This window comes from Heterocephalus glaber, unplaced genomic scaffold (assembly GCF_053883595.1).
Source record: "Heterocephalus glaber isolate CG9 unplaced genomic scaffold, H.glaber_assembly_v1.0 deba00001140, whole genome shotgun sequence".
NCBI lineage: Eukaryota > Metazoa > Chordata > Mammalia > Rodentia > Bathyergidae > Heterocephalus > Heterocephalus glaber.
This window is the reverse complement of record NW_028258200.1, coordinates 426,161-452,983: the sequence shown is the minus strand read 5'-3', so window position 1 is coordinate 452,983 and position 26,823 is coordinate 426,161. Positions and strand designations below refer to the sequence as shown.

Sequence of the window (26,823 nt, the reverse complement as noted above, 5' to 3'; positions counted from 1 at the left end):
TATCCCTTTCTTTTGGAAGGTCTATATCAGGGCCCCTAATTCCAGAAGTGAATTTGATAGATGTTCTATGAGTTCAAACTTTTTTTTTTTTTGGTACTGGGGATCGAACTCAGGTCCTTGCACTTGGGAAGCAGGCAGCGGAACCACTGAGCTAAATCCCCGGCCCTACGAGTTCAAACTTTTATCTGAGAATTCACAGGACTTTAACCCTAGGCAGATGAATTGCAGTGTGCTTCCTTTATACTTAGTACAAGGTGTGATCAAAGTATACGGTGAATGTTTAAATTTGAATTTTTAAAAAGCTTATTACAGTAAAAGACATATTGTCATTAATCTCTGTCTCATTTCAAACACCCATCATTTTTGCCACTGTACTGGATGTCTTCTTTTGTGAGTATCTTTAGAAAGTATGATTTAAAAATACAGTGAATGGTCCCACTGAGTGCCAACCAACGGAAAGACATGCACGTAAAACCATTACTGTATATCCTCTTTCACCTTATTCACCTGCTCTGGCACTATGTGACTTCTGGTTTGATCTAATGACCATGGAAGGTCAGCATTTTGAATCAATTCAGGACATTGAGACAGCCAGGACAGCACAACTAAAGATACTCGTAAGGAGGACTTCCAGAGCTTCTTCAGAAAGTAGCAAAAACAATGGAATAAGTGTGTTCAAAGCAAGGGGGAGTATTTTGAGAGGGATTAATAGTAATGTGTCTTTTATTCTAATAATTCAAAAAAAATTTAAACATTCATCGTGTTTTCTGATGATGCTGTGTATATCAAGCAAATTTCATCCCATTCCCCAAAACTAGTGAAAGCACATTTGTTCTTCACTATCTGTGTGCCGTCCCTCTCCCCCATACTCACATGGTTCTTTCTGGCCTTCCATTCCAGATTCAGATATTAAAGACATCTGAGGTTACTCAGCACTTGCCCAGGGAGTGCCTTCCAGAAAATCTGGGTGGGTACGTCAGAATGGACCTCGCCACATGGAACTTCCAATTCCTGCCCCAGGTGAACGGCCACCCAGATCCCTTCGATGAGATCATCCTGTCCTCCTTCCCTCCTGCCTTAGACTGGGACTCGGTACATGTTCCAGGTCCCCATGCCATGACCATCCACGAGCTAGTGGACTATGTTAACACCAAGCAGAAGCGGGGGATTTATGAGGAGTATGAAGATATTCGTCGGGAGAATCCCGTTGGCACTTTCCACTGTTCCATGTAAGTAGGTCAGGTTCGGCCACCATCGGTCCCCAAGATGCCCCTGGCAGGTGCCCACAGCATCCCCTCCATCCTTCACAGAGGGAAGACTTACTACAAGAAGACTTACATTCTTCTTCCTCATGTTAGGGAGTGGCATCGCAAGTGACAGCTCTCATCCAGAAAGGCTAGGCCCTGCTTTGGTACTTGTTGCCATGGCCTATGCTGTCAGTTCCGAAGTCTTTGGTGCTACCATTGGATTCCTATAACAGACATCTTTAGTTATTTTCCTGAAATGCAAATATTTAAGAAAAAAGACTCAAGGGCCAGGGATTTAGCTCAGTGGCACCTCACCTGCCTGGCAAACGCAAGGTCCTGAGTTCGATCCCTGGTACCAGAAGAAAAAAAGAAAAGACTCAGAATGGGTTTCTCTGAATTCCTGGCCTCACTGTGAGCTCTGATCTGTTCAGTTTTTCCCCAGAGCATTACACAATGTTAGAATAAAATGCTACATCTTAAGAGGACAGGGGCCAGCACATTTAAAAGAATCCATGGTCAGAAGAGAGAAGAGTTGCTTCTTAGGAATTTAACTTATTAGGATCTTTTTTTGAGGGTACAGGGATCGAACTCAGGACCTTGCACTTGCTAGGCAGGTGTGGCGCCACTGAGCTACATTCCTGGCCCTGTTGGGATCTTTCTTCTAACTAAATCCTGCCTCAAATCCATCTGCTAGTCTATAACTCTCATAACTGATTCATTGCTGTTGGCAATAAGTCATTTTTCTTATGTTGCTCTAATTTCTCTTACCATATCTTAATCAACTGCAGCAGAAATCTCTTTCTCTTCAACTAGTGAGCTCTGTTTATTGGAAATTAGTGAAGCTAGAGTTATAGCTTAGCCAGAAGCCCCTTCCAGGTGACATGGTTATTCCCTTCTCAGTTTTCCTGTGTGTAATGCATGATTGTGGTAGTCTGAGGTCTGCTCCATGATTCTGTGAGCATCTTGTCCTTCAGAATTCTGTCCAGCTTCCTTGGTGTCTGTGAAGAAGATACAAAGGAAAGAGGGAAAATAATGCGTTAGGAGCCCAAGTTGAGGGTAGTAAGAGAGCACAGGTGATTGGGACAGAAGCCAATAGGCAGAGCAGGAGCACAAAGGAGGGCCTGGGGCTTAGAGCTTGGTGGTGGGGCTCTGATTCTGGCATGTGTGAGGCCCTTGGTTTGATTCCAAGCACTGGGGGAAAAAAATGCAGAAAAAGAAAGAGTAGCACCAGGTGCCATGGCACATGCCTGTAGTCTCAGCTGCTCAAGAGGCTGAAGCAGCAAGATTGCCAGTGTGAGGCCAGCCTGGGCGACTTAGTGAGACCCTGTCTCAGAATTTAAAGAAAGGACTGAAGAAGTAGCTGAGTGGTAGAGTGCCCCTGGGTTCAAGCCTCAGTACTGCAAAAAAAAAAAAAAAAAAAAAAAGGTGAAAGGGAAAAGAGAGCACTTATGAAGAAGGGGGAGTGTGCTTTTCTCACACGCAGCTTTGTTCCCTGCTGTCTGCTCAAGACCTCTGTTTATATCAAATGTCTTTCCCAGTCGTGAATGGAGAAAGTGCTAGTACATATTAGGTGTACAGATCAAAGGGTTTCGTTTTGGTAGACTTGAACATGCATATAACATACTTTAATCACCACCCCTGTTATCCCCCTTGTCTCACTCTCCCCTGGTTTCTTTCTTTTTTCAGTGTATGTATTTTGATCATATTCATTCCATTACCCACTCTCACGCCCCCCACCTTGTTCCCTTCCTCTTGTCTAGTAAGTCTCCCCTCTACTTCCTTGTCAACTTTTTTAGATTCCACATATTAGGGAGAACTGTGATATTTGTCTTTCTGAGTCTGGTGTATTTCACTCTACATCATGGTCTCCAGATCCATTTTTATGTAAATGACTAAATTTCATTCTTTTTTAATGGATGAGTAATACTCCATTGTGCATGTATACCACATTTTCTTTTGTCCATTCCTATTGATGAGCACCCGGCTGGTTGCATATCCTGGCTGTTGTGAACTGTGCTGCAGTAGACGTGGGTGTGCAGGTCTCCTGGTAGTATGCTGACCTTAATTCCTTCCTGTGTATACCAAAGAGTGGTATAGCCGGTTCACAGGATAGCTCCATTTATAGCTTTTTTAGGAACTTCCACACTGATTTTCATAGTGGCTGTACTAATTTACATTCCCATTAGCAGTGCAGAAGGGTTCCTTTTTCCCCACAGCCTTGTCAGCATTTATTATTTTTTATGATCTTGACAATAGCCATTCTGATTGGTGTGAGATGGAATCTCAATGAGTTTTGATTTGCATTTCCCAAAATTAAACTTTTTAGTATGAGGTTATTGTAGAGTCGCATGCAGTTACAGGAAGTAATATAGATATAGCACATTTACCCTTTCCACACTTTTCCTCTCTGGTTACATCTTTCGAAACTCCAGTGTAATATCACAATGAGGATGCTTACATTGACGATATATGCAAATAATTTTTCAAAGTCAAATAGCACAAAGAAAAAACTGGTGACAAAGTGGACACCAGTCTCCTGTCTTTCCCACAGTTCTGCTGCCTATAGTTTTTCATTTTGAACTCTGTAAGTCTCCATTGTATGGCCTAGGCTGGTCTCTAGCTTGTGGACTCAAAGGATCCTCTTGCCTCAGCCTTCTGAGTAGCTGGGTGTTTGTGACTACAGGCATATACCATCACACCCAGCTCATTTTTCACTCCTGTAGCCGTTTCTTCTATATTTCATGATTCTAAGGTAAAATGCTTATAATGCTCTTTGTTGATTTTGATTGTAGGTGATATTTAACTCTTATGCCATTCTGTTTCTTTTCTATTTTCCCACTATTAATTATTTGCTTTACTTATTTATTTTACTGGGGATTGAACCCAGGGGTGCTCTACCACTGAACGACATCCCTAGTTTCTTTTATTTTGAGACAGGATCTTGCTAAGTTACCCAGGCTGGGCTCAAACTTAGGATCCTCTAGCCCCAGTCTCCTGTACAGCTGGAATTCCAGGTGTCTGCCACCATACCTGGCTTATAATATGACATAATTCTAATCAAATCAAGAGTATTGTTTACATACTTATGGCTTTCTTTTTTTTTGGAACGGGGGATCGAACTCATGACCTTGCGCTTGTGAGGCAGGTGTGGTGCCACTGAGCTAAATCCCTGGCCCTGTTTTCATTTTTTTAAATCGTCGAGTTTAAGTGAGCTACTGTGAAATGATTAAATATATTAATCTTATCAAATCTATTTCTTGTTTCTTCTAGAGTTACTTAATTTTTTCATTTGCTTTTAGTTTTTTATGTACGTGTCTTTATTATTTTGCTGTGTGCTTAATCAGATTTATTTTATACTGTCATTATTTTCCAAATGGTCAAATATATCAGATAATTATTTAGTTCTGTTTTGTCCCTGGAGCCCTGATCTCAGAGCTTTCTGTTCTTTGGCTCTGGTCTAAGCTGTAGCTAGTTATCTTCTGGGTCTTCTCCTCCTCTTTCATCCTGCAGTTTTCCCACTTTTCTGGTTGCATCTTGCTTCTTGGTCTCATATTTTATTCTTTTTTCATTTGTACTGCATTTTGCTAAGCATAGATTTCTATATTTGAAGTAATTTTACTTTAGAATTTTTACAGCAATGCTATGAGTAGTCTGTTATTTTATTCCTCCTCAGTCCTTTTAACTAATCTGCTGTGGTTTTGTTTTTTCCTTCCTGACATTTTTAGATAATCTCCTTTTCAGTTTAAAAATTTTGCAGTGATAATGCTTTGGTGTCCATCCATTGTTTTAATTCATGATGTTGGGTACACTCTGACACTGAGGCTTTCGCTGAAGCTCTTCTCTGAGCCTTGCTAGAGTGGCTCTTGCTGCTCAGTGTAGACTGCTCTGTCTAGTGTGTGCCTCCAGATTGTGCCTGCACTCGCTGCGTACAACATCCAAAGCTGCTTTGGCATTTTAGGTATTTGTTATAGCAGCATCCACTCAACAGTGCAGACCTCTGTCCTAGTGCATGTGAGCTTCCTGTCACTTTTCTGTAAGCAGTATATACTTACAAAAACCTGGGGTGTAGCTCAGTGATAAAGCACATACTTAGTACACCTGAGGCCCCAGGTTCAAGCCCTAGCCTGAAACAAAATGAAGTCAAATGATGGGGAGCCCTGTACACCAGAGAATGAGGAACTCCCACATCCCACCCCAGCAGTGATCCACGCCCAGCTTTTACATTGCCAGTCATTGTGTGTATATTTGTGTACAAACACACACACACACACACACACACTATTTTTTTTTTTTTGGTACTGGGGATTAACACAGGGCCTTTACACTGAGCTACATCCCCAAGGCTCCCTCCCTTTGTTTTTAATTTTGAGACATAGTATTGCTAAGTTATATAGACTAGCCTTGAACTCTTGATCCTCTTGCTTCAGCCTCCCAAACTACTGGGAATACTGGTGTGTGCTACCATGCCATCCTTACTTTTTCTTAATTTTCCTTGTCTGTTTCATTTCCTTCAGGTCTCCAGGAAACCTGGAGAAGAACCGCTATGGGGATGTCCCCTGCCTGGACCAAACTCGAGTGAAGCTGACAAAACGAAGTGGCCACACTCAGGTAGACAGATAGATGCAGTCTTTTTTGGAGCACTGCGGGGAAATAAACTTCTACCAAAGTGAAATGTACTGATACTGTAATACAGTGGTGGCGAACCTATGGCACGTGTGCCACAGCAGCCACACAGAGCCTTCTCCAACGGCTCATGAGCCAAGTTGCCCCAGTATCCCAGCATAGGATAACAGCGCATGTAGTGACCATGTGCATGCTTGGAAAGGAGTAGCGGTGCCAAGCGATCACATCACAAACAATGACTCATCTGAGCTTTCACGTGGTACTTGGCCTCTAAATGTTTCACCACCACTGCAATACAATGGAAAAGGACTCTGAGCCAGGAAGGTGAGGTTTGAGTACTGATTTTGTATGATTTATCACTGATACCCAATAGTACTGAGTCACAAGTAAGTAGAAGTGAATGATTTTGGGTGGAGGGGTGGAGACTGGAAATTGAGTCTGGGGCCATCACGCTGAGCTGTGTCCACTTGCCATTTTTTAAATTTTGAGACACAGTCTAATCAAGTTGCCCAGGTTGGCCTTGAACTTGGCATATTCCTACCTTAGCCCCCCAGAGTACTGGGATCACAGGTGTGTACCACCATACCTGACTTTTATAAAAGAAATTTTTTTTTTTGGTACCGAGGATCGAACTTAGGACCTTGCACTTGCAAGTCAGACGGCGGAACCACTGAGCTAAATCCCCAGCCCTTATAAAAGAAGTTCTTGATGTGAATGCCCATAGATCTGGTATATTGTGGGTCTTTAGTAAATGTTAGGTTAGTTTTGCTTTTCCTGCTTTGTTATAAAGGCATGATCACATGGTCCAGCTCAGTTGGCACAAATTTCTATGCATCAGGACAAGGCAACTTTGATTTTAAATGACTGATTTTTCCATCTATGTCTGAAAAAAATTGTGAACACCTATTGGATACATAAATATGTACAGATAGAGATGAAACAGCCAGGTGACTGTTATTTAATGTATCAGTTTGGTACTTCTATACTGTTAAAAAAACTATATGTGTTGAGATATTTAGCACACTTCACATGCACTTCTAACATCAGTGTTTCAGCCGTCATTTGAAACACTTTAAAAATCAGTCCGACATGGTTTTGCTGTGGACATCATCTTTATTTCCTTTTAAGTGTCACAGTATCATTGGTGGCAAGTATTCTAAATCAGAAAAACCTAGTAGGATATTAGGGCAGTTTTCAATTTTCATTCATGTTGCATTTCATGCATCCTCTATATCAAAATTATTTACTTATCCCTTTTAAAAATCCTCTTGAGGGCCGGGGATTTAGCTCAGTGGTTTCACCACCTGCTGTGCAAGTGCAAGGACCCAAGTTCGATCCCCGGTACCAAAAAAAAAAAAATTCTCTTGAAATATAACTTGTTTATAGCATTTTCAAATTTAGAATTTTGAGGTGTGCCAGGTGTAATGGCACACACGTGTAATTGCAGCACTCAGGCAGTTGAGGCAGGAGGATTGCAATGAATTTGAGGCCAACCTGGGCTACATAGTTCAAGACCAGCCTGAACTACATAGCGAGATTCTGTCTCAAAAAAAAATTTTTTAAGTGAACATCTAAATAGGCAATTGCCTCCCTCCCTCCCTTTCTTCTTTTCTTTTCTCCCTCTCTGTCTCTCTCTCTCTCCCCTCCCCCTCTCCCTTCCTCTCTTCCTGTCTTGCCAGTTTTTTTCTGTTGACCTCTAAGCATCAAAAAGTATTGATTGAGGGCCAGGGATTTAGCTCAGTGGTGAGCGCAAGGTCCTGAGTTCAATCCCTGGTACCAAAAAAAAAAGTATTGATTGAGGTTTTTATTTCCAAGTAAAGGAATTTAAATTTTGTCCCTATAACATGACACCCATTTGTTATATCCATCCCCTGCTCATTCTCTGGGGGATGATTTTTGGAGAAATCATTGCCTTGTATTTGACCATGTATGATATGTGATTTGGTACCTTAAGATCATAGTTTTAATTTCTCTTGATAAAGATGCTTGCAGAGGGTTTCCACGCTGAGTGTTAGCTCAGCGTTTGGCTAGGACCTGAGATTATCATCATACGTACCCTGAAAGATGGAGTTTCCTCACTGGGTTGTGTTTATCTGTTTTGTTGACTACTCTTTGCCCACTCTGTAGAACTGTACCTGGCGTGTAATAGAAATTACATAAAGGAGTGAATCCAGAGACCAGGAAACTATCTAGTTATTCTATAGTTCATCCAAATATCTGTGCCTGATTTGCGGCCTCCTTACTGAAAATACTAGCAAAGGTTTTATTTCCAAAGTAAATGGAAGATTCAAGTTTTGTTTTGTTTTATTTTGTTTTTTTGGACATTACTTAATTTCAGGGATAGAATACTCCAGTGGCATTCTACTTTTGGAATTATTCTTTCTCATTTTGTGTTTTGACATTTATTTATTTTAATTAACAAATAAAATTGTATATTTTTATGACTTACATAAAGTCTTGAAATATACATAGAAAATACATACACATTGTAGAATGGCAAAATCAAGCCAGTTAGTATATGCATTACCTGTACATGTTTTTAGAGCTCTTCTCTTTCATGAGGACTCTAATCCCCTTTGTAAGGGCTTAATGGTTCTCAAGGCCTAGTCCCCTCACAAATTTCTGTCTCCCAGAACCATCACATTGTAGGGTAGGATTTCCACAAAGGATTTTGGGCAGAGGATACAAACACTGCCTATAGCAGCAGTTTGCCCCCAGGCTGATACTTTGTCTCTGAGGTCATTTTCTGTTTTAATACATGATGATCCCTTTGAAATTGCTGATGTAAATTGCTAGAGACAGGTGCTGTCAGACACAGGGTCCTGGAAGCTGATATTCTTCTTGATAAACAATAGTAAATCTCCTTTATTTTTTCTTTATCTTTTATCTTTTTAATTTTAATTTTTGGATTTTTGAGACAGGGTCTCACTGTGTAGTTCAGGCTGGCCTTGAACTCACTGTGTAGCCCAGACTGGCCTTGAACTCTTCCCTGTCTTCTTGCCTCAACCTCCAGAGTGATGGGATTACAGACATGTGTCACCATACCTGACTGTAAATCTCCTTTAAAGAGGTGACATTCTGTTCCAAATATGGAGGTAGCTCTTGGGTTGACTGCTTATACATTAGTTGTGTGACAGTGTTGATTCTTACAAGGGACTCTTCTGTTCCCTCTCTGCTGGGTCCTCGAGGGTGTACATCTGTCTGGGCCAGGCCGAGGAGTGGCTTCGTGGCCCTGAGTTGCCTGAAGGAGGCCTTGGGTGGAGAACCGTGGTTGGGCAAGTGAGCTCTAATTTGCTGGGTCTCCTGAGGTTGCCCAGCGGCTCAGTGATGTTGTCCACGCCAGGGTAGAGCGCTGATGGGGTGAGGTCAGTACTGGCTGCTGGAGGAGAGTTGAGCAGGAAAGTTGTGGTTGAATACATAGCAGGGTCCTAAGTCAGGAGAAGGACTGGGTATAATGGAGACACCTCAGCAACATGGCTTTGACCACGAGGCAGAGCTGTCCTAGGGGCATGGACTGGGCACTGACAGTTCTGACTGCCCCCAGGTCCCAGGACCCTCTAGAGAAAGGGTGCTGGATGAGGAAGGATCCACTCCGACTTCTGCAGAGTGGAGTAGAATATGGCTTTTCCCTGGGGTGCCATAGAGATCTTTAGACAAGGTCTATAGTTCAGGCTGTAGTCACTATGTAGTCCAGTTCAAGGCGATCCTCCTGCCTCAGTCTCTTGCATGCTGGGATTACAGGTGTGCACTACCATGCCCAGAATCCCTGGAGACTTCTTGTCTCTTGTTCAGTGCCCCTCCACACCCTCTGTCAGGCCACTGCCTCTGTTCATTCCATTCTCATCTACTCACACTGAGACTTGAAGCTCTACTTCTGCCATCGTTTCTTTCTTGGTCAGCTGAGACTCAAGGATATTGGCCGAGACCATAGAAATTTAATGAGAATGATATTAAGTGAATGAGACTGAGGACATGGGGAAGGGGAAGAAGACCCTGCAAAAGAGGCTCCCTCAGGAGCTCAACCTGGCTTCCCTGAGCTGTCAGGAATCCCTGTGTGAGTTCAAACAGCAGTGGAGCCTGGACGCTGGCCTGCTCTGCTGCTTCCTGACAGTGGCAGCTTCTGCCTTCTTGTCACCCATCTTCTGTGAGCCATGGGGTGGATGGGCGCTCCTGTCCAGGCTGTGGGTCCACCTCCCTTTGGTCCTGTGCCATAGTGCTGCAAGCTCTGATAGATTTCTTTTTGTTATTTAAAAAAACACCTTTATTGAGATATAATTCACATGTAATACGATCCAATCATTTAAAGTGCACAAGTCAGTGAATTTTAATATATTCATAATTATGCAGCTATCACCACAGTTGACTTCAGAATATTCTTATCATCCCAAACAGAAACCTTTACTCTTGGCTGTTACTCCCATTTCCCTCTAACCCACCCTAATCTGTTTTGTTTGTTTGGGTGTTTTTTTCCTTTGAGGTCCTGGAGATCAAGTACAGGGCCTTGCACATGCTAGGCAAGTCCTCTACCATTGAGCTGTACCTCTGGGCCCTCTGTTTCCTCTCTCTGGGTTTCCATGTAGATGGAATAATAATGCATCAATGTTGTGACAAACATCAGCACCTCCTCAGACCTTGCTATTGCCAAAGGATCTGTGTATGGTTATACCATATTTTATTCATGCATTCCTTGAAGGACTTAGAATTATTTCCATTTTTGAGCTGTCATGAACAATGCCGCCATGAATATTGGTGTACATAGTCTTAGTTCTTTTCCTTGGCAGTGGGATTGCTGGGTCATACAGTAATCCTGTTTAATCTTTGGAGGAACTACTAGCCTGTTTTAGAAAGGGACTGTATTTTACGTTCTCAGTAGCGTGGATGAGGGTTCTGATTGCTCCACATCCTTGTTAACACTTGTTATCTTTTTTTTCACCTGTAGCCATCCTAGTGGGTTTGAGGAGTCTGTTGTAGTTTTGTTTCCCAGGTGTTGAATAATGTTACTCATCTTTTTGTGTGCTTTTTGGCCATCTGCAAATCTATGGAAAAATTACCTTTTGAGTTGTAAGAGTTATTTTTGTGCTCCAGATACCAGTTTCTTATCAAATAAATGCATTTTGTAGATTGATCTTTCACTTATTTGATAGTGTCCCTTGAAACAAAACTTTTTATTTTTTTTAAATTAAAAAAAAAATTTGGTACTGGGAATTGAACCCAGGACCGTTGGACTGAGCTACATCCCCAGCCCTTATTTATTTATTTATTTATTTGTTCTTTTATTTATTTATTTTTGCTTTGTTTTGGTTTTGGTTTTTTTGAGACAGGGTCTCACTATGTAGTTCAGGCTGGCCTTGAACTCTCTGTGGAGCCCAGGCAATTCTGCCTAAGCCTCCCAAGTGCTGGGATCGCAGGCGTGCGCCACCACACCCAGATGTTATTTTTATTTTTTATTTTGAGGCAAGGTCTCATTAAGTTGCCTGGGCTGGGCTCCAACTCAGATCTCTCCTGTCTCAGCCTTCCAGAATGCTGGGATCATAGATGTGTACCATTGTGCCTGACTAAAGGTTTTTAGCTTTACTGTAGTCCAATTTATCTCTTTTCTTTTGTGGCTTGTGACTTTGCTATTATATTTAAGAAGGCTTTGCCTATCCCAAGATCAGAAAGTTATCCCTTCATTTTCTTCAAAGAGTTTTATAGTTTTAATCTCTTGTATTTATGTCTTTGGTCCATTTTGAATTAATTTTGTGTCCATTATCAGGATGGGGTCCGCTTGATTTTTCTGCATGTAGATGTCCAATTGTGCCAGCCCTGGTTGTTAAAGTGAGGTTTGGGTTGGCCCTGTCACCTCTCACTGTCTGCCCACAGGAAGAGCACACCCACACTGGGTGTTGTACTTACCCAGGACCCCATTCTGTAACCCAGATGCTACCTGCCATGCACACAATGACGTCTCCTCTTTCCCATCAGACAGATTACATCAATGCCAGCTTCATGGATGGCTACAAGCAGAAGAATGCTTACATCGGCACCCAGGGTAAGCTGATGCAGCCTTCATGTGTTTGCCTTGTGCCATCTGCCCTGTGCCAGATATAGCATAGGTTTTAAAGAAAATGTGACTCAAGTCCATGCTGTGGCTACTAAATCCTGGTCTTTCATAAAGGTTGTTGGTGGTAGAAAGGCACATGGGAGATACAGGCTTTCTGTACCATGTGTGCTTGGAAACTCAGTGCATAGAGATGAACTGTAGATATAAGCCAAAAAAATACTGCCTGCCTGTGGCTTTCAGCACTGTGTCTTAGTGTGGCCAAGCCAAAGGAGCAGGGCCTTGAGATACTTTTCACAGCCACAAAGGGCCAGGAATGGCAGTGTTACTTCCCAGAGGCTGGGTCCAGTTTAGGCATGAGCAGTGCCTTTCCTGGGCCCTGAGTCGTCATAGCACATGCCAGGAAGTGCTCTGAACCAGGTGGTCTGTGTGAGGTCTGACAGTGTAGTCCTGTGGACCAGGAGGAATTCAGATGGAGTTGACATTCATGCTCCTGTGGGCCCATTACCTGCTCACCAAGCCTCTGCCTCTCAAGAATACGACTTCATTTTCAAAGAAGGTGGGAGGAGGCTAGGGACACAGCTCAGTGGTAGGGCATATATTCGAGGCACTGGTTTCAACCCCTAGCATGAAGAAGAGAAGGTGAGGGCTGGGAATTTAGCTCAGTGGTGCCACCTTCTGCTTTGCAAGCGTAAGGTCCCAAGTTTGATCCCTGGTACCAAAAAAAATAAAAAAAGAGAAGGTGGTAGTGGTGGTGGTGCTAGGAAATCCTGATACAGGTTGACAGAACAGGCTGCCATGAGGGTTTAAGGTCCTCTGACTATTGCAGAGAATGGTCAGTAACCAATCTGGCAGGCTAGGCGTGGTGGTATATGACTGTAATCCTGGCTGCTCAGGAGGCTGAAGCAGGAGGGTTGAAAGTGAGAGGCCAGCCTGAACAACCTAGCAAGACCTTATTTCAAACTCAAATGAAAGCAAAATGTAATCCAGTTGTACAGTGCTGCTTACCTCAATCCTTGGTTCTGGGAATAAGAGACCTGATGATAGCTCCTTAAACAAGTGATTCACCTTAGCGTCACCAATAAAGATAACACTCACGTGGGTGATGCCCACAAAGGGATGAGACATTGTACACCTGAGAAATGCATTGCACAGGTTGCACATTACCGGTTTTTTTCTTTTCTTAAGTTTTATTGGTACACTTTAGATATATGTAATGGCCACATTCATCATAAGAAATTTGTACCTGTACATAATATATCTTAGTATATGTGCTGCCAAAGCGAGCACTGTACATAATATATCTTGATTCTTTTTTCCTCAATTCTCTCTCCACGTTACCAGTTCTAAAATCTGAATCTGGGGCTGGGCTGTAACTGCGTGGTAGAGCACTTGCCTAACATAGTACAGTACTCATCCTCTCTCATACCTTTAGCTTGTTGCCAAGGCCCTGCATACTATACTATGGGGTCTCTGTTTCTGCAGAGAGGGGATTCTAATTTCATAAAATGTCAATGCTTGCTAAAGATTTCAGTAAAAAATATAATGGAGCTGGAGGCCTTGCAGGCCCCCATCAAGCCTTGCTTTCCTGAGAGCAGAAGAGAAGCTAGGAGAGCACAGAGGGCCTCTGTGTTGTTGCTAATTCTCTTGGTGAGAAGGGCTGGTGGTCCACAGGAACTGCAGCTTCATTGCCAAGTGCCCAACCCCATGCAGGCTCTCACTGAAAGAGAAGAACTTGACCTCCAGGACAAGCGTGGCCCTTGTCCTCAAACTGTAATTCCTGAGGCCTGAATTCCCCAAGTGAAATGACCGATGTCAAACTGTGTAAATCAAATGCTAAGCTCTTTAGAATCCACTGTGGCAATGAGAGCTCAGAGCAGAGGAGCCCCCAAGGAGCAAGGGGTCTGAGGGCTGAGGCGGATATTCAAAACAATGGATAGGAAGTGGATAGACTGAGAGGAGAGGGTGTCTTGTAACCACTGAGCCAGTGGGGACCCAGAGCAGAACGGAAGGGAGAGACTTCAGGAGAGTAAGCTCAGGTGGTGTCATATGTAGCTCAGCTAAGCCACAGCAAGCAGTGAGATCCCAGAACAGGAGTTGGGGCACAGTGGGGCAAGGGGGACAGAAACATTCCCAGTGCATAGTAGCTGCACAATTTGGAGACTGATCTGGGAGATGCAGGAGATGGATAAGGCAGATTAGTGTCAGATTTTTAAGAATGTAGTGTCGCTAACAAAGATCAAAAAGTGGAAAGATGAAGCCCATGTTTAAGGAGGAGCCGAGGTCTCAGATGATGGCCGCTGGGAACCAGTTATGGGGGCTGAAGCTCAGGTGAGATGGGGTCAAAGACAGATCCACAGGCAGCCCTGTCGCCAGATCCACAGGCAGCCCTGTCGCCATGGATATGATAAAAGCTGAGCTCTGAGAAAGTGCAGCTGTGCTTCCAGATACACCCAGTGCAACCACTGCCACTGCGGCCCTCTCACCAAGATGGCTTGCTAATATGTGCATGGTGCTTTTTTTGGTTTTTTTGTACTGGGAATTGGATTCAGGAGCCTTCACACTAAGCTACATCCCCAACCCTTTAAAAATTTTGAGACAGGTCTTGTTAAGTCACTAAATTGTCCAGGCTTGAACCACGATCCTCCTGCATTAGCCTCCCAGAGTGTTAGGACTGCAGCCGTGCAGCACAATGCCTGGCTACGCTCTGCATTTTTCATCCTTTAACGAAGTGCTGGTATAGTCAGTCCGAGGACTGGAAAGCAGGGTGTGGAGAGAAGAACAGGGAGCTGGCACTGGGCTTCAGTCTTCGGACTGGGACTAGGAAGGAAGAAGGGCTCCTTGTGCTCACGCCTTTGTGTTCTCTCTGCCAGGCCCTTTGGAAAACACCTATCGCGATTTCTGGCTCATGGTGTGGGAGCAGAAGGTCTTGGTGATTGTCATGACCACCCGGTGAGTCAACTCTTTCCCCACTGACCCCACCCATCCTGACCCTAGCGTGGATAATTCAAGAAAGATGCTCAGCTTCTAGAAACACTGAAAATGAGCTGAACATGGCGGTGCTCACTTGTAATCCCAGCACTAGGGAGGCTGAGGCAGGAAGACTGCCATGAGTTCAAGGCCAACGTGAACTACGTAGCAAGATCCTGTCTCAAAAATCAAAAAAGAAAGAAAAGAAACACTGAATGTTAGAAAAGCCATGGGAAAGAGTTGGAGCTTTATCAGCTTTTTCTTAGCTCAGGGGATGATGGAGATAGATGGATGTAACACATCAGAGCTTTAATCCATAGCCATGCTAACCCTGTGACTGTGACAGCCTGTTGTGGAGTCCTGGCCTTGGCCACCAAGGAAATCCTGGCAACACAGGCAGTCTACTTCCTTAGCCTGGCTTATGCCCAGAGGGCTCTGCCTTCCTGGCTGTTGAGTTAGCAGGTTCCGAACCTCTGCTGTCCTCTCTCCTTGTCGGTGTTTTCCCCATTGGCAAAGGGATGAATGAGAGGTGAAACTTAGCAGGTCAGGTAGGAAGCTGTGGACCAAGGAATGCTCTTGAGATGTTGTCCTACACAGCTGCCAACTTGGAGGAACTCTGTTTCATTAATATTGTCATGCTGAGGGGCCAGGGATTTAGCTCAGTGGTTTTGCCGCCTGCTGCACAAGCGCAAGGACCCAAGTTCGATCCCCAGTACCAAAAAAAAAAAAAAAAATTTGTCATACTGATTGTAACTAATTTCAGACAAGGAGACAAAAAGAACTTTTGCTCCATCCCCTTCTCAGGGCCCCAGCACAGCCCACTCCAGTTTGATAGGAGAGTGGAGAAGCCACCTGGGGATCCTGGGACCTCTAAGGGCAGTCTTAGCCTGTACCTGGAGTAGCATCTTCCCCTCCTTTGTTAGTGAGGCCCTAGTTGGAGAAGAGAATGAACTGTGGCTGAGGTACAGGCCAGTGTGTGCTCTCTGACCACCATGTTTTTCTCTCTTGTCCTCCTCATCCACCCATATTATCCCAGCTAGGTGAGAGGTGCCACTTGATATCAGGAAAAAGACCAAATGATATACCAGGTGCAGTGTCTTCACTGAGCACATGCAGACACTTAATCCATTTAGAATGAAGTAGGTTCCTTCTCTCTTTTTTTTTTTTGGTACGGGGATCAAACTTGGGACCTTGCGCTTTCAAGGCAGGTGGCAGAACCACTGAGCTAAATCCTGGGCCTCTCCTCTTTTTGCCAAGACCCAGGAGTTAGAAGTAGTGTGGGAGACAACATTGCCACCTCGTGGACAGAAGGCATGGGGAGTGGGCTTTTGTTGCAGAGGGAGGGATGCGGCTGACTTTGCCTTGTGTCTTCAGCTTTGAGGAAGGTGGCAGGAGGAAGTGTGGCCAGTACTGGCCTTTAGAAAAGGACACTCGGATCAGATTTGGCTTCCTCACAGTGACCAACCTGGGTGTGGAGAACATGAACCATTATAAGAAAACAACGCTTGAAATTCACAACACTGAGGTAAACCTGAGTTCCTGTTTTCTCCCCTTTTTGGAGCTGGGGGAGAATCTATACTGTAAAGAAACTACAGAGAGAGTAGGCAGAAGTCTAAGGAGGTTATAGCTGCTTCTGTTTTTCTGGAAGCGAGATGAGGATATTCAGTTCAGAACCAAGAGAGTCATATCATCTCAGCACAACAGTAGTATTACAGAGGAAGAAGAAGACACCTAGCATTACAAATCTGCATCCCAAGCCAGGAGTGGTGGTGCACACCTGTAGTCCCAGCACTCTGGGAGGCTGAGGCAGGAGGATTGCAGCTCAAGCCCAGCCTGGGCAACTTAGCAAGACCCTGCCTCAAAATAAAAAATATAAAACAGGCAAAGGTCATGGGTTCAATCCCCAGTACCACAAAGAAATCTGGATCCTATAAGAATCTCTTTGCACATTGAGCCTTTCTTTGGGTTTGTAGTAGAGAAGTGATTATGGAGCAAGTTGAGCATGGTAGAAGGGAACTTTGGTGGCAGGGATACCGGGGTGCTGAGATCTTGGAGAAGCTCTCCAGTCGGGCAGGGACAACCTCATTAACTCGTGCTGCTCTTTTCATCTCAGGAGCGGGAGAAACGCCAGGTGACCCACTTCCAATTCCTGAGCTGGCCAGACTATGGTGTCCCTTCCTCGGCAGCGTCACTCATTGACTTCCTGAGGGCCGTCAGGAACCAGCAGAGCCTGGCCATCAGCAGCATGGGCGTCCGCTCCAAGGGGCAATGCCCTGAGCAGCCGCCCATTGTAGTCCACTGCAGCGCAGGCATTGGCCGGACAGGTGATGTACCAGTGCAGCCTTGGAGTTCTCAGAGGCAGGGGGTAGGGAGAAGGACAGAGCTCTTGGCCACATCTGTGATAGGAAAAGGACTCACTTGATCCCTGGTGGTGAACTGCTCTGAAAATGCCTCCTTCACGTCCTTTTGGTACCCTGTGCTGGGTGCTGGCCAGAATACACACTTCACGAACCAGACTCTAAGAATTGACCCCTTATCCTGAGATAAGCACCATGATTGTCTTCTGACCTGTCATTTCCATCACTGTGGGGGCCCAGAGAGCTTATTTGTCTGCTCTCCCTTCCCAGCCCTTCTCCCAGGACTCCTGCCCTGGGCATGCTTTCTACTCTGGGGCCAGCGGCAGCTGCTGCCTAGGGGTGTGTGCTGCAGGACCCCTGGCCTGTGGAGGAGAGGGAGCCTCTGGAGAGGGCACAGGTGCTGTGTCTACCGTTGAGGCAGGAAGTTCCTGATACCTGCATACTTACTCTTCTCCTGTAGCTTCCTCCTCTTCAGGTGTAATGCCACCTGGCCTCCTGTCATGTGCACCTTGCCTTGAGTTCACTTACACGGTCCTGCCCAAGGTTTGGTAGAGGAAGGAAGATAGGAGAGTTCAACAGAGGTGACCATTGCCTTCCTTCTTCAGGTACCTTCTGCTCACTGGACATCTGCCTGGCACAGCTGGAGGAGCTTGGCACCCTCAATGTGTTCCAGACAGTGTCACGCATGCGGACCCAGAGGGCCTTCAGCATCCAGACACCCGAGCAGTACTATTTCTGCTACAAGGCCATCCTGGAGTTTGCAGAAAAGGAGGGCATGGTGCCCTCTGGCCATAACCTGCTGGCCATGGAGGGTCAGTAACTGCCCCACAGTGTCCTGCCTGCTGGCCACCTCCCTTAGATCATCCTGGACACCACTGAGCCTCTAGGTTGCCATCGGTTCTGCCGAAGCTGTGATCAGCCTCTTCCTTGGCTCCTGGCACCCGCGTGCACACAGGACAGCCTCTCCCTTCAGCCAGATCGATGTGGTGGAGTTGCCACTAAAAAGGGCCAGCAGTGATGTGTTCTTGACTCCTAGCACCTGCTATCGAACTGTGCCTTATTAAAACCAAATTGTGGCTATTGATATTTTGCCAGGGCCCTGAGGCAAGGGGTAGGGGCCTCCTCCCCCTCCCGATGCCATTCTTCTCCTGGATGGAGGTCTCCTGTCTCCTCACCTTCCCTTGCTAGGATTTGGTGGGAAGGCTTGTGAGTGTTCACCTTCCTTCCCAGAGAGCTTGACCAAGTTACATATTCTAGAGATTGCCTGAGTGCCAAGCACGTTTATACATAGGGCGTGTAGTCTGGTCTCTGTCCTTCCATGCGTGTGTGCGTGTGCATATGTGCACTTCTATGTCTGGGTCCATATGTATGTGTGTATATAATATATATTGTATGTGATAATATGGTCATATTCTATAAATACATATACACACACATCTCTCTGTATACGTTCCTGGGGCTCTCTTGCAGTTCAGTTTACCTGGACTGGCTGGGGTGGGGACACACACACACCTGTCCTCCCTGCTCCCACCCAGGCCCTCATCCTCAAGTGATGACTTCTCCCCTCCAGATTCTGCCCACTGGAACCAAGAATGCTGATGTGTGGTGACCGTGATGTAGTTCAGCATTGGTGTCCCATATCTAACAGCTTTTCTCTGTTTACTCTGCTCATTTGGGGAACAGACCTCCACTGTGATACCAGGCCCTGCCTTTTCTGTCTCACCCTAGGGATCGAGGATGTGGTAGAGATGAACTCACTGAGCAGGCAGAGCCAAGAGCAATCGGTACAAAGTCTCAGCAGGAAAGGAGGGGAGCAGGAGGCAAGGGAGAAACTCACCATAGAATCCCTTCCAGGGGACAAGCAGGCCCCCTTTGCCTCTGCTGGAGGTTCTTTTCCTATGCCTTGTCTACTGAGACACCCATCTCTTCCTCTCTGCCATCTGCCAGGTCCTAGAGCTCCAACTGGATGGACTCTGTGCCAATAACAAGCATAACACCCTGGTGGGGGGGGGGGCGGTGATCCCCTCAATCACTGTCCTGTCACCCACCTGTCCCTGCCTGCTCCCAATCCCCCAGCCGATGTGCAGGGATGGGATCAAGAGTCCCCAGCATTCTATATTCTCAAGAGGGTCCCCAAGACCCCCAAATCTTTTTCTCCCACTGTAGAAGATGAGGTTGGCAGCTGATCAGACCTCAGTAATTTTATACTGTAATAAGCTCTTTGAATATGTATATTCTTATTTTTTACAATCATTTCATTTTGTATTTAACACCGATGGACTGAGTCAGATTCAGTAATAATTGTAATGTTCATATTCAGTATCTTACAGTGATACAGTTTTGTATTTACATATAAATATACCATGATCAAACCTTTTTAGTTTCATCAATTTAGCAGGCTGGGCTTGGAAGGTGAGGGGGCACAGGAGCTGGTCTGGGATGGGTAGGGAGGCAGGGAAGAAGCCACACTTTAGGGTCTGAACCTCTCAGTTTTTTTGTGTGTGTTTTTGGGTTTTTTGGTGGTACTAGGGATTGAGCCCAGGGCCTCCTCACTGAACTGTATCCCCAGCTCTTTTTAAATTTTGAGACAAGGTCTTGCTAAGTTGCCCAGGCTGGGCTCGAATTGTGATCTTCCTGCTGCAGCTTCCCAGAGTGCTGGGATTACAGTGGTGTGCCACCGTGCCTGGTGTCAGTTTTGAGAGCCACCCACCTTGTCTGTAGACCATGCCTCTAGCTTTGGACAGAGGGACCAGGGACCAGCACTCCTCAGTGCTTACTGTGTGCCAGGCTCAGTGATAGGTGCTTTGGCCCCCTCATGTCATTGGACCCTCACAGCACTGCAGGGTGATATTCCCCCTACCTTCTGTCTCCCATCTCTGATAGGAGGGAAGTGAGCGCTGAGGGATTTCATGATCTGATAAAGAACTGAAGCTCTGATGCATTCACAGCTTGAGATTGCCTCACTGGCAGATCTGGAAAGCAATAGCACTGTGCCATTAGAGACCAAGTGTGGGTGCTTGTTTGAGCTCTCCTTTTGAGAGCATAAGCACATTTGAAATTCTAGGCAGCTCTGAGCCCAGGCTCCTTGTAGACTGAGGGTGACAAGGTTGACAATTGTTTTGCCCAGACAGGACCTCCTGATTCCTCTGGTCTATAGAGCACCACTGAATGGTTCATTCTTCCAGGGAGACGCTAGCAATACAGGTACCTTGGTCTTTGTGAAGACAGCTTGAGTCATTTCCATCTTTCTCTGCAAAGAAGCAGCTTTGTCCCTGTAGGAGCAGCCTCAACCCACATAGCTGCTGCTGGTGGGCCTTGACCCCCTGCCCCATTGGGCAGCTCTGACCCTGAGAGCATGCTGAGCCATCCAACACTTGCTGGTGCCAGGAACTGTACAGAACTCCTCTGAGTACAATGTCCCTTGCACTCAGCAGCCACAGAAGAAACAATGTAGGTTTTTGGGGTTTTTTGGTACCAGGGATCGAACTCGGGACCTTGTGCTTGCAAGGCAGGCGGCAGAACCACTGAGCTAAATCCCCGACCCAGAAACAAACATCCAGATACAGGGAGTTAATGTGCTACAGCCACAACCTGGGCTCTGGAGTGCCTGCTTTTCCTAGAAGCCTCTGAAGATCTGTCTCCTAATCTGTCAACAGATTCTCCTTGGTCTTTTCCTTAGGAGCTAAAGTGCAGAGCAGATGAGCCCGCCCCTTGCCCTGTGAGAGACTGTATGGGGCTAGGCACGGAGTGCATGGGAGCCAGGAATGCGTGGGAACCAGGGTTATGATAAAGGTCAGGAGAGGGTAACCTGAGATAGGTGAAGAGGCTGGAGCCCAGCTGCCCTGTAAACTCAAAATTATGCGTGGATTCTTCATGGCACATTTCTGGTCTACCCCGCAGGTAGCTGCGTGAATGACAAGATGATCCAGGTTGGAACAGCTGACTTCATTCACAACCCTTACTCTGGAGAGTTAGTCAGCAGATGTGTCCTAAGAGAAGGGTTCAGTAGCCCCCGTGCACACACACACACACACACACACAGCTGTTACTGTTTGTAGTACCTTCTTGGTTTTTGGGGGGGCAGGGGGAATTTGAGACAAGGTCTCACTATGTAGCCCAGGCTGGTCTCAAAGTCATGGTGATCCTCCTGCCACAGCTTCCCGAGTGCTGGGACTACAGGCATACACCACCACACCTGGCCTTGTTGTTTTTTTTTTAGACAGCTCTTTGTTTTTGGTACTGGGAATCAAACCCAGGACCTTGCACTTGCCAGGCAGGCATGGCGCCACTGAGCTGAATTCCTGGTCCTAGACAGGCTCTTGGTATGTCTCCTGGGCTGTCCTCACACTCTTAAACTCAGCAGTCCTGCCTCAGCCTCCTGAGGATCCCAGCTGCTGGAATGTTTCCCATGTGTGCCTGCCTGTGCCAAGTGTATTAAGGAGGTGGAGAAGTAGGAGGCAGAGAGCCTAGAGTCTGCTCAGGAGGCTCTACTTCTGCAGGACACAAGTTCAGGCAAAAGGACAGCACTGCGCACCTTCTAACGGTCCCTGGTTTATGACAGAGTCCCACTGTCCTCTCTGTGTCGCTCCCTTTGACCTGCTCTTCTCTGTCAGTGAGGTGGGGACTCCTGAGGTGAAAGGGTCCCAGCATTCTCTGCCTGGATGTGGCAGGTGTGGCTGGTCTCCATGTGACAATATACAGGCAAATGGCAGAGTAGGGCTTTTTCTCGGGGCCCTTAGCGACATGAGGCTCTGCCCTCAAAGAATGCTTTGCTCTCTAGTGAGCTGGACACAGCTGCAGAAAGCCCTGCAAACCAGAACACTGGGGGAGGCAGACCAGGCTTGGGGCAGGCAGAACAGCTCTCCTAGATAGCTGGGCTCTTGGTGCAGCCTGGTCCCTTTCCTGTTAAACAAGAGCCACACCAGAGGCCTCTACTCTGGTCCTCTCACCCTAAGTTCTGCTCTTTGTCAGGTAGTGCAGACGCCCAGACAGGTGCTGCCAGGCCCTTGCTTCTGGGTCACCTCCCACTGGCACATTGGGTTTGTTTCTAATTTCAAGCTTTTTGGTTTTTTTGGTACTGGGGATCGAACTCGGATCCTTTCGTTTTTGAGGCAGACAGTGGAACCACTGAGCTAAACCCCTGGCCATAATTTCAAGCTTTTGACACCTCCTTTATTCCCTTTATTCTTCGCCACTCAGTCTCAACGTGTATGCAAAGCAGATCCATCCCTCCCTCCGATCCCTGGCACTGTTAAAACTGGCTCATGTCTTGGGCTGGGGATTTAGCTCAGTGGTTCCACAACCTGCCTTGTAAGCGCAAGGTTCTGAGTTCAATCCCTGGTATAAAAACACCCCCAAAACTGGCTCATCTTCTGCCACTTTGTCCCTGCAGCTGTCATGAAGTCCTCACTGCAGTTAAACCCATGGGTTTCAAGCCCAGGCCACAGTGGACATAGCTAATTACACTGGCACCCGAGCTAGTAGAGTACGTTCTGGTGGTTGTTGGGACCATGATGATTAGACTGGGAAAGCCAGACAGGCCCAGCACTCCTCCTCCACTGCACGCTCCCTTCGCTCTACTCTTCCTCCACAATAAAACCTGGCATTTTCTAAGCTACTGTGAAGTCTGTCTTAGTCTTAACACTGACCAGCCATTTCATCTTGTGGGGTCTCTTTTTTCTTTCTTGTCTTTTTTTTTAACCCTCCTTGGGACAGATTTGTTGTATTTTCCAGGCTGGTCTGTGAACTCCTGGGCTCAAGGGATTCTCCTGTCTCAGGCTTCCGAGTAAATGAAACTACAGCCACGTGTCACTGTGCCCAGCTTTCTTCTCTGACTTTCAGTGAACACCCTTCTGTGGCCAGCAGCCAGAAAAAGTATGGCGTCTAGGCCTGGGGGATTTAGTTCAGTGGTTCTCCCGCCTGCCTTGAAAGCACAGGGACCCAAGTTCGATCCCCGGTACCAAAAAAAAAAAGTATGGAGTCTGATGGTCAGGCTAGAAATGTCACTTCAAGGCTTAGTTTAGAATGAGCCTTGGAAGTAGGTGAGGTCATGATGGATGAGCAAAGTAAGAAGAGATAGACCATTGGAGGCCACCAACTCTCAGTAATAGGTGGAGAAAGCAATTTTAGCCCATGAAGGCTAAAGTGAGGACAAGGTCAGGCTGCACAGTCACAGGCCACTGGGCGGCAGGGCATGGTAGGATAAAAGCAGTGTTGGGGAGGCGGGGCTGTATGGGAGGAGGCTTGAATGGGAGGGGAAGCGGCAGAGCTCAGGCTGCCACGCCTACATGAGGAGCACCCTTGTGGCTTAGGTGCCAGGCTTCTGAATAAGAGTTCATTTGAACAAAGGACCAACTGATTTTAAAATAAGTCACTAAACAACTGGTATACAAAAGGAAACACTTTGAAAATAAAAAGCCTGATAGATTGGAGAACTTGCTGTAATTTTTTTTTTTTTTTGGTACCGGGGATCGAACTCAGGTCCTTGTGCTTGTGCAGCAGACCGCAAAACCACTGAGCTAAATCCCTGGCCCCCAACTTGCTCTTATTTTTATTTTCCTGACTTAGGCTTATAGTGACCAAGCCAATGCTTGGTGAGGAGACATCTTAAGGGAGTGAGCAGCAGCAGTCAAACCACTAAAAATGTCCTCACTTCCAAGGCTACCCAGAAATCAGAAGTAAAGCAAATGTACAATGTAAGATGGGATTATTCATCAGGGTATGGTTTGGTCCTCTGGGTTGTGATTCTAGAGACGTAGCATCGGATGGCCAGAAAGCTTGGTGGCCCTGAGAGCAGACGGTCCTGGGACTCTTGGCTGAGTGCTAGGCTTGCCCCATTTGAAATCCTAGGCATTCCTGCTCTTAATTTGCAGATAAGGAAACTCTGGAGAGAAATGATCTGTAGAAGTCATCTAGTTAGGAAATGGCTACACCAGAATTCTGACCATCACTGGACTTTTCCCTTGAATGCAGGGGAGGCCTTGGGGTGGGAAGCTCACCGCAGGAGGGGAATATGCATAATCTTTTTTGGGGGGTACTGGGGATCAAACTCAGGACCGTCCGCTTGCAAGGCAGGCACCGGAACCACTGAGCTAAGTCCCCGGCCCGTAATCTTGGGGCAGAGGTGTCTTCCACAGCTGGGCTCTGGCAGTCACTAAAGTACAGGCCCTAACTGTGTAATATGTCCTGTCCTCCCTTCCCCTAATTGAGGATTGGACTCAGGCCCTCTGAGAGCTAGGTCTCACTTTAGCACTAAGCTACACCCCCAGCCCTTTCATTATTTTTATTTCAAGTCAGGGTTGTGCAGACTTGTGATGCTCCTGCCTCAGCCTCCTCAGTAACTGGGATCACAGGTATGTGCCCACCATGCCTAGCTGTAAATGTCTTTTTTTTCTTTTTTCTTTTTTTTTTTTTTTGAGACATGGTCTCACTATGTAGTTCAGGCTGGCCTTGAATTCTCAGCGATGTTCATCTGTCTCAGCCCTAAATGTCTTAATCACCATTTACCATAAGCGCCTAGAAAATTGTGACCGAATCCCTCTGTGAAAGCAGTGTGTGTGACACCTGTGAGGTAGACTGGGGTGCCAGAGTGCTGTGAGATGAGGACAGGGGTAGATGAATAGTCTTAGGAAACGAATCTTGCTTCTTTTGGGGATAACTTCCTGGAAGGGATCAGAAATGTAGAACTATCTGGGGACAGACTGCTCCTGGAGTTAAGAGGTGAGGAGTGTAGAGCGGAGGGAGGGAGGCAGGGTGTTTCCTCGGGGTGCTACCTGGGTCACCGGCCTGACGGTATAGAGAGGGCGTGTGGGGTGGACCCAGAGGGACTTGGTCTGCTCAGAGCCTCACTTTCCTTACCTATAACTAAGGACAATTCTTAACTCACAAAACCTTGAGAAAGTTTCACACAGAAGCCTCCTGGTGTTGGAACCTGGCCTCCTAGTACAGTTCCCCAAGGTGGTCCCTCACCTAGATGCCAGGTCCCTTCAGTTTTGTCCTCACTGATAGGCTGGGGAGGGGGGCAACAATCCCGGGCCCCTTCTTGGGGCCTCCTGTGCATGGCTGCCTCCAGCAGCTGGAGGGAAGTGGTGTTCAGGAGGGTGGGGAGCAGCTAACTTCTGGGGTTGCAAATCCTTCAGGAGTAACTTTGACCATAGCACACCCTTGCTAGGGGCCGGGGATGTAGCTCAGTGGCACCACACCAGCCCAGCCACCACTAGGTCCTAACCCTGGGGCTGGGGCCTCTACTGATGCTATGGATGGAGCTAATGGGACAATGCTGGCCTAGGACACACAAGACCTGGTTTATGACCATGATGGATCCTCAGAACAAGGCAAGGGTTGCAATGCTGTCCTCCTAACAGAGGAGGCTGATGCACAGAGAACCAACATCCAGCCTTCCCACCATTGTTTCTGTACTGTACCCCACCTCTTCTCACAGTAACACAGCACCTGTCACACATGTTCCCAGGGCAGAGCCCCTGAAAACACAGTGGGGACCTGAGATAGAATTAGACATAGGTATCTGTTCTGATACAGAAAAACTCAGTCCCCATCTGAGGCAGGGGTACTATAATCTCAATGCCTGCTAGGCCTCCCTCCTTGGCACTCTTTCCTGCAGTGATTCCATCCCCAAGCTGCAGGTCCCAGGACTGCAGCCCAGGGACCCACTGCCCTTCCCAAACCAGCACTTCTTCCTCCTCCTTGCCCTCTCTCCTTAGTGGCTAATGCCCCAGTCTCTCGACTTCAGTACCCACCCCTTGGGTGGTACTAGGGACTGAGGCCAGGGTTTTGCACATGAGAAGCCAACACTCTGCCACTGAGCTGGTTCCCCAACACTTTTTCACATTGTAATTTTGGGACAGGGCCTTGCTATGTTGCCCAGGGTGGCCTTGAACTTGTGATCTTCCTGCCTTGGCTTCCCAAACCACCTCCATTTCACAGGAAAGCTGAGGCCCACAGTGAAGAAGGGCCTTGCCAAGACGTCACCACCAGGTACCAGCCATGCTAAGCATTGAGCCCTCTTCCTCCTCTTCCCATGAGGCCACTGGCTACTTCTTTCCTCTGCTGCCCACACTGAATAAGACACCATTCCCCTTCTGTCTTTCTCAAAAACAATTCTTCTCTTAGTCTTCTTGCCCACTGCCCCTCCCCTGGCCCACTCTTCTCACTGGGGGTTATCAGGAGTCTCCTCTCCTGCCTTCAGGATCCCAAGGCCTTCGGTTCCTGCACATCCATCTGGTAGCCACACCACTGTCCTTTCCTCAGTAGCTTGGGGAAGTCTGTCTTGCTCACACATGTGTGTCTGGCTCTAGGCTTGAGTCTATTGAACACAGAGGGGTGGCCCTGGCCTCACAAACTCCTTCCAGTTGGAAGTCAGGATAAACAGCAAACAATGGAGGGAAGGATCCCAGTCAGCTTTGACTTGAGGGCTGCAAAGGATGGGTACATCTTTTGAATTGAGTGAGTGGGAGAAAGACCAGAAGCTTCTTGGCTTCCCCAATCTGTCCACCCATGAGATGCAGTTCTGCAGTCTTCACACCACTGCCTTTCCACAACCCAGAGGTACCCCTCGCTTGGCTCACCC

General features: G+C 46.7%; 1 protein-coding gene and 1 long non-coding RNA gene across 4 annotated transcripts in view; one reads left to right on the top strand and one right to left on the bottom strand.

The window, feature by feature from the left end:
* Positions 1–19,613, top strand: part of Ptpn9 (protein tyrosine phosphatase non-receptor type 9) — a 73,654-nt gene extending 54,041 nt beyond the window's left edge. For 2 of the 3 annotated variants that reach the window (XM_004872052.3, XM_021250099.2), the window contains exons 7-13: positions 901–1,229; positions 5,762–5,855; positions 11,835–11,901; positions 14,784–14,862; positions 16,255–16,405; positions 16,994–17,204; positions 17,843–19,613. In XM_004872052.3, the coding sequence (XP_004872109.1) occupies positions 901–1,229; positions 5,762–5,855; positions 11,835–11,901; positions 14,784–14,862; positions 16,255–16,405; positions 16,994–17,204; positions 17,843–18,057 (1,146 nt within the window). In that variant the 3' untranslated portion in view covers positions 18,058–19,613. The remainder of the gene's footprint in view (positions 1–900; positions 1,230–5,761; positions 5,856–11,834; positions 11,902–14,783; positions 14,863–16,254; positions 16,406–16,993; positions 17,205–17,842) is intronic. The other variant, XM_021250101.2, reaches the window with a different exon arrangement.
* Positions 1,226–26,823, bottom strand: part of LOC147828340 (uncharacterized) — a 30,037-nt gene continuing 4,439 nt past the window's right edge. The window contains exons 3-4 of the long non-coding RNA XR_015450942.1: positions 2,016–2,245; positions 1,226–1,471 (exon numbers count right to left, since the gene is read on the bottom strand). This is a non-coding gene — a long non-coding RNA (uncharacterized LOC147828340). The remainder of the gene's footprint in view (positions 1,472–2,015; positions 2,246–26,823) is intronic.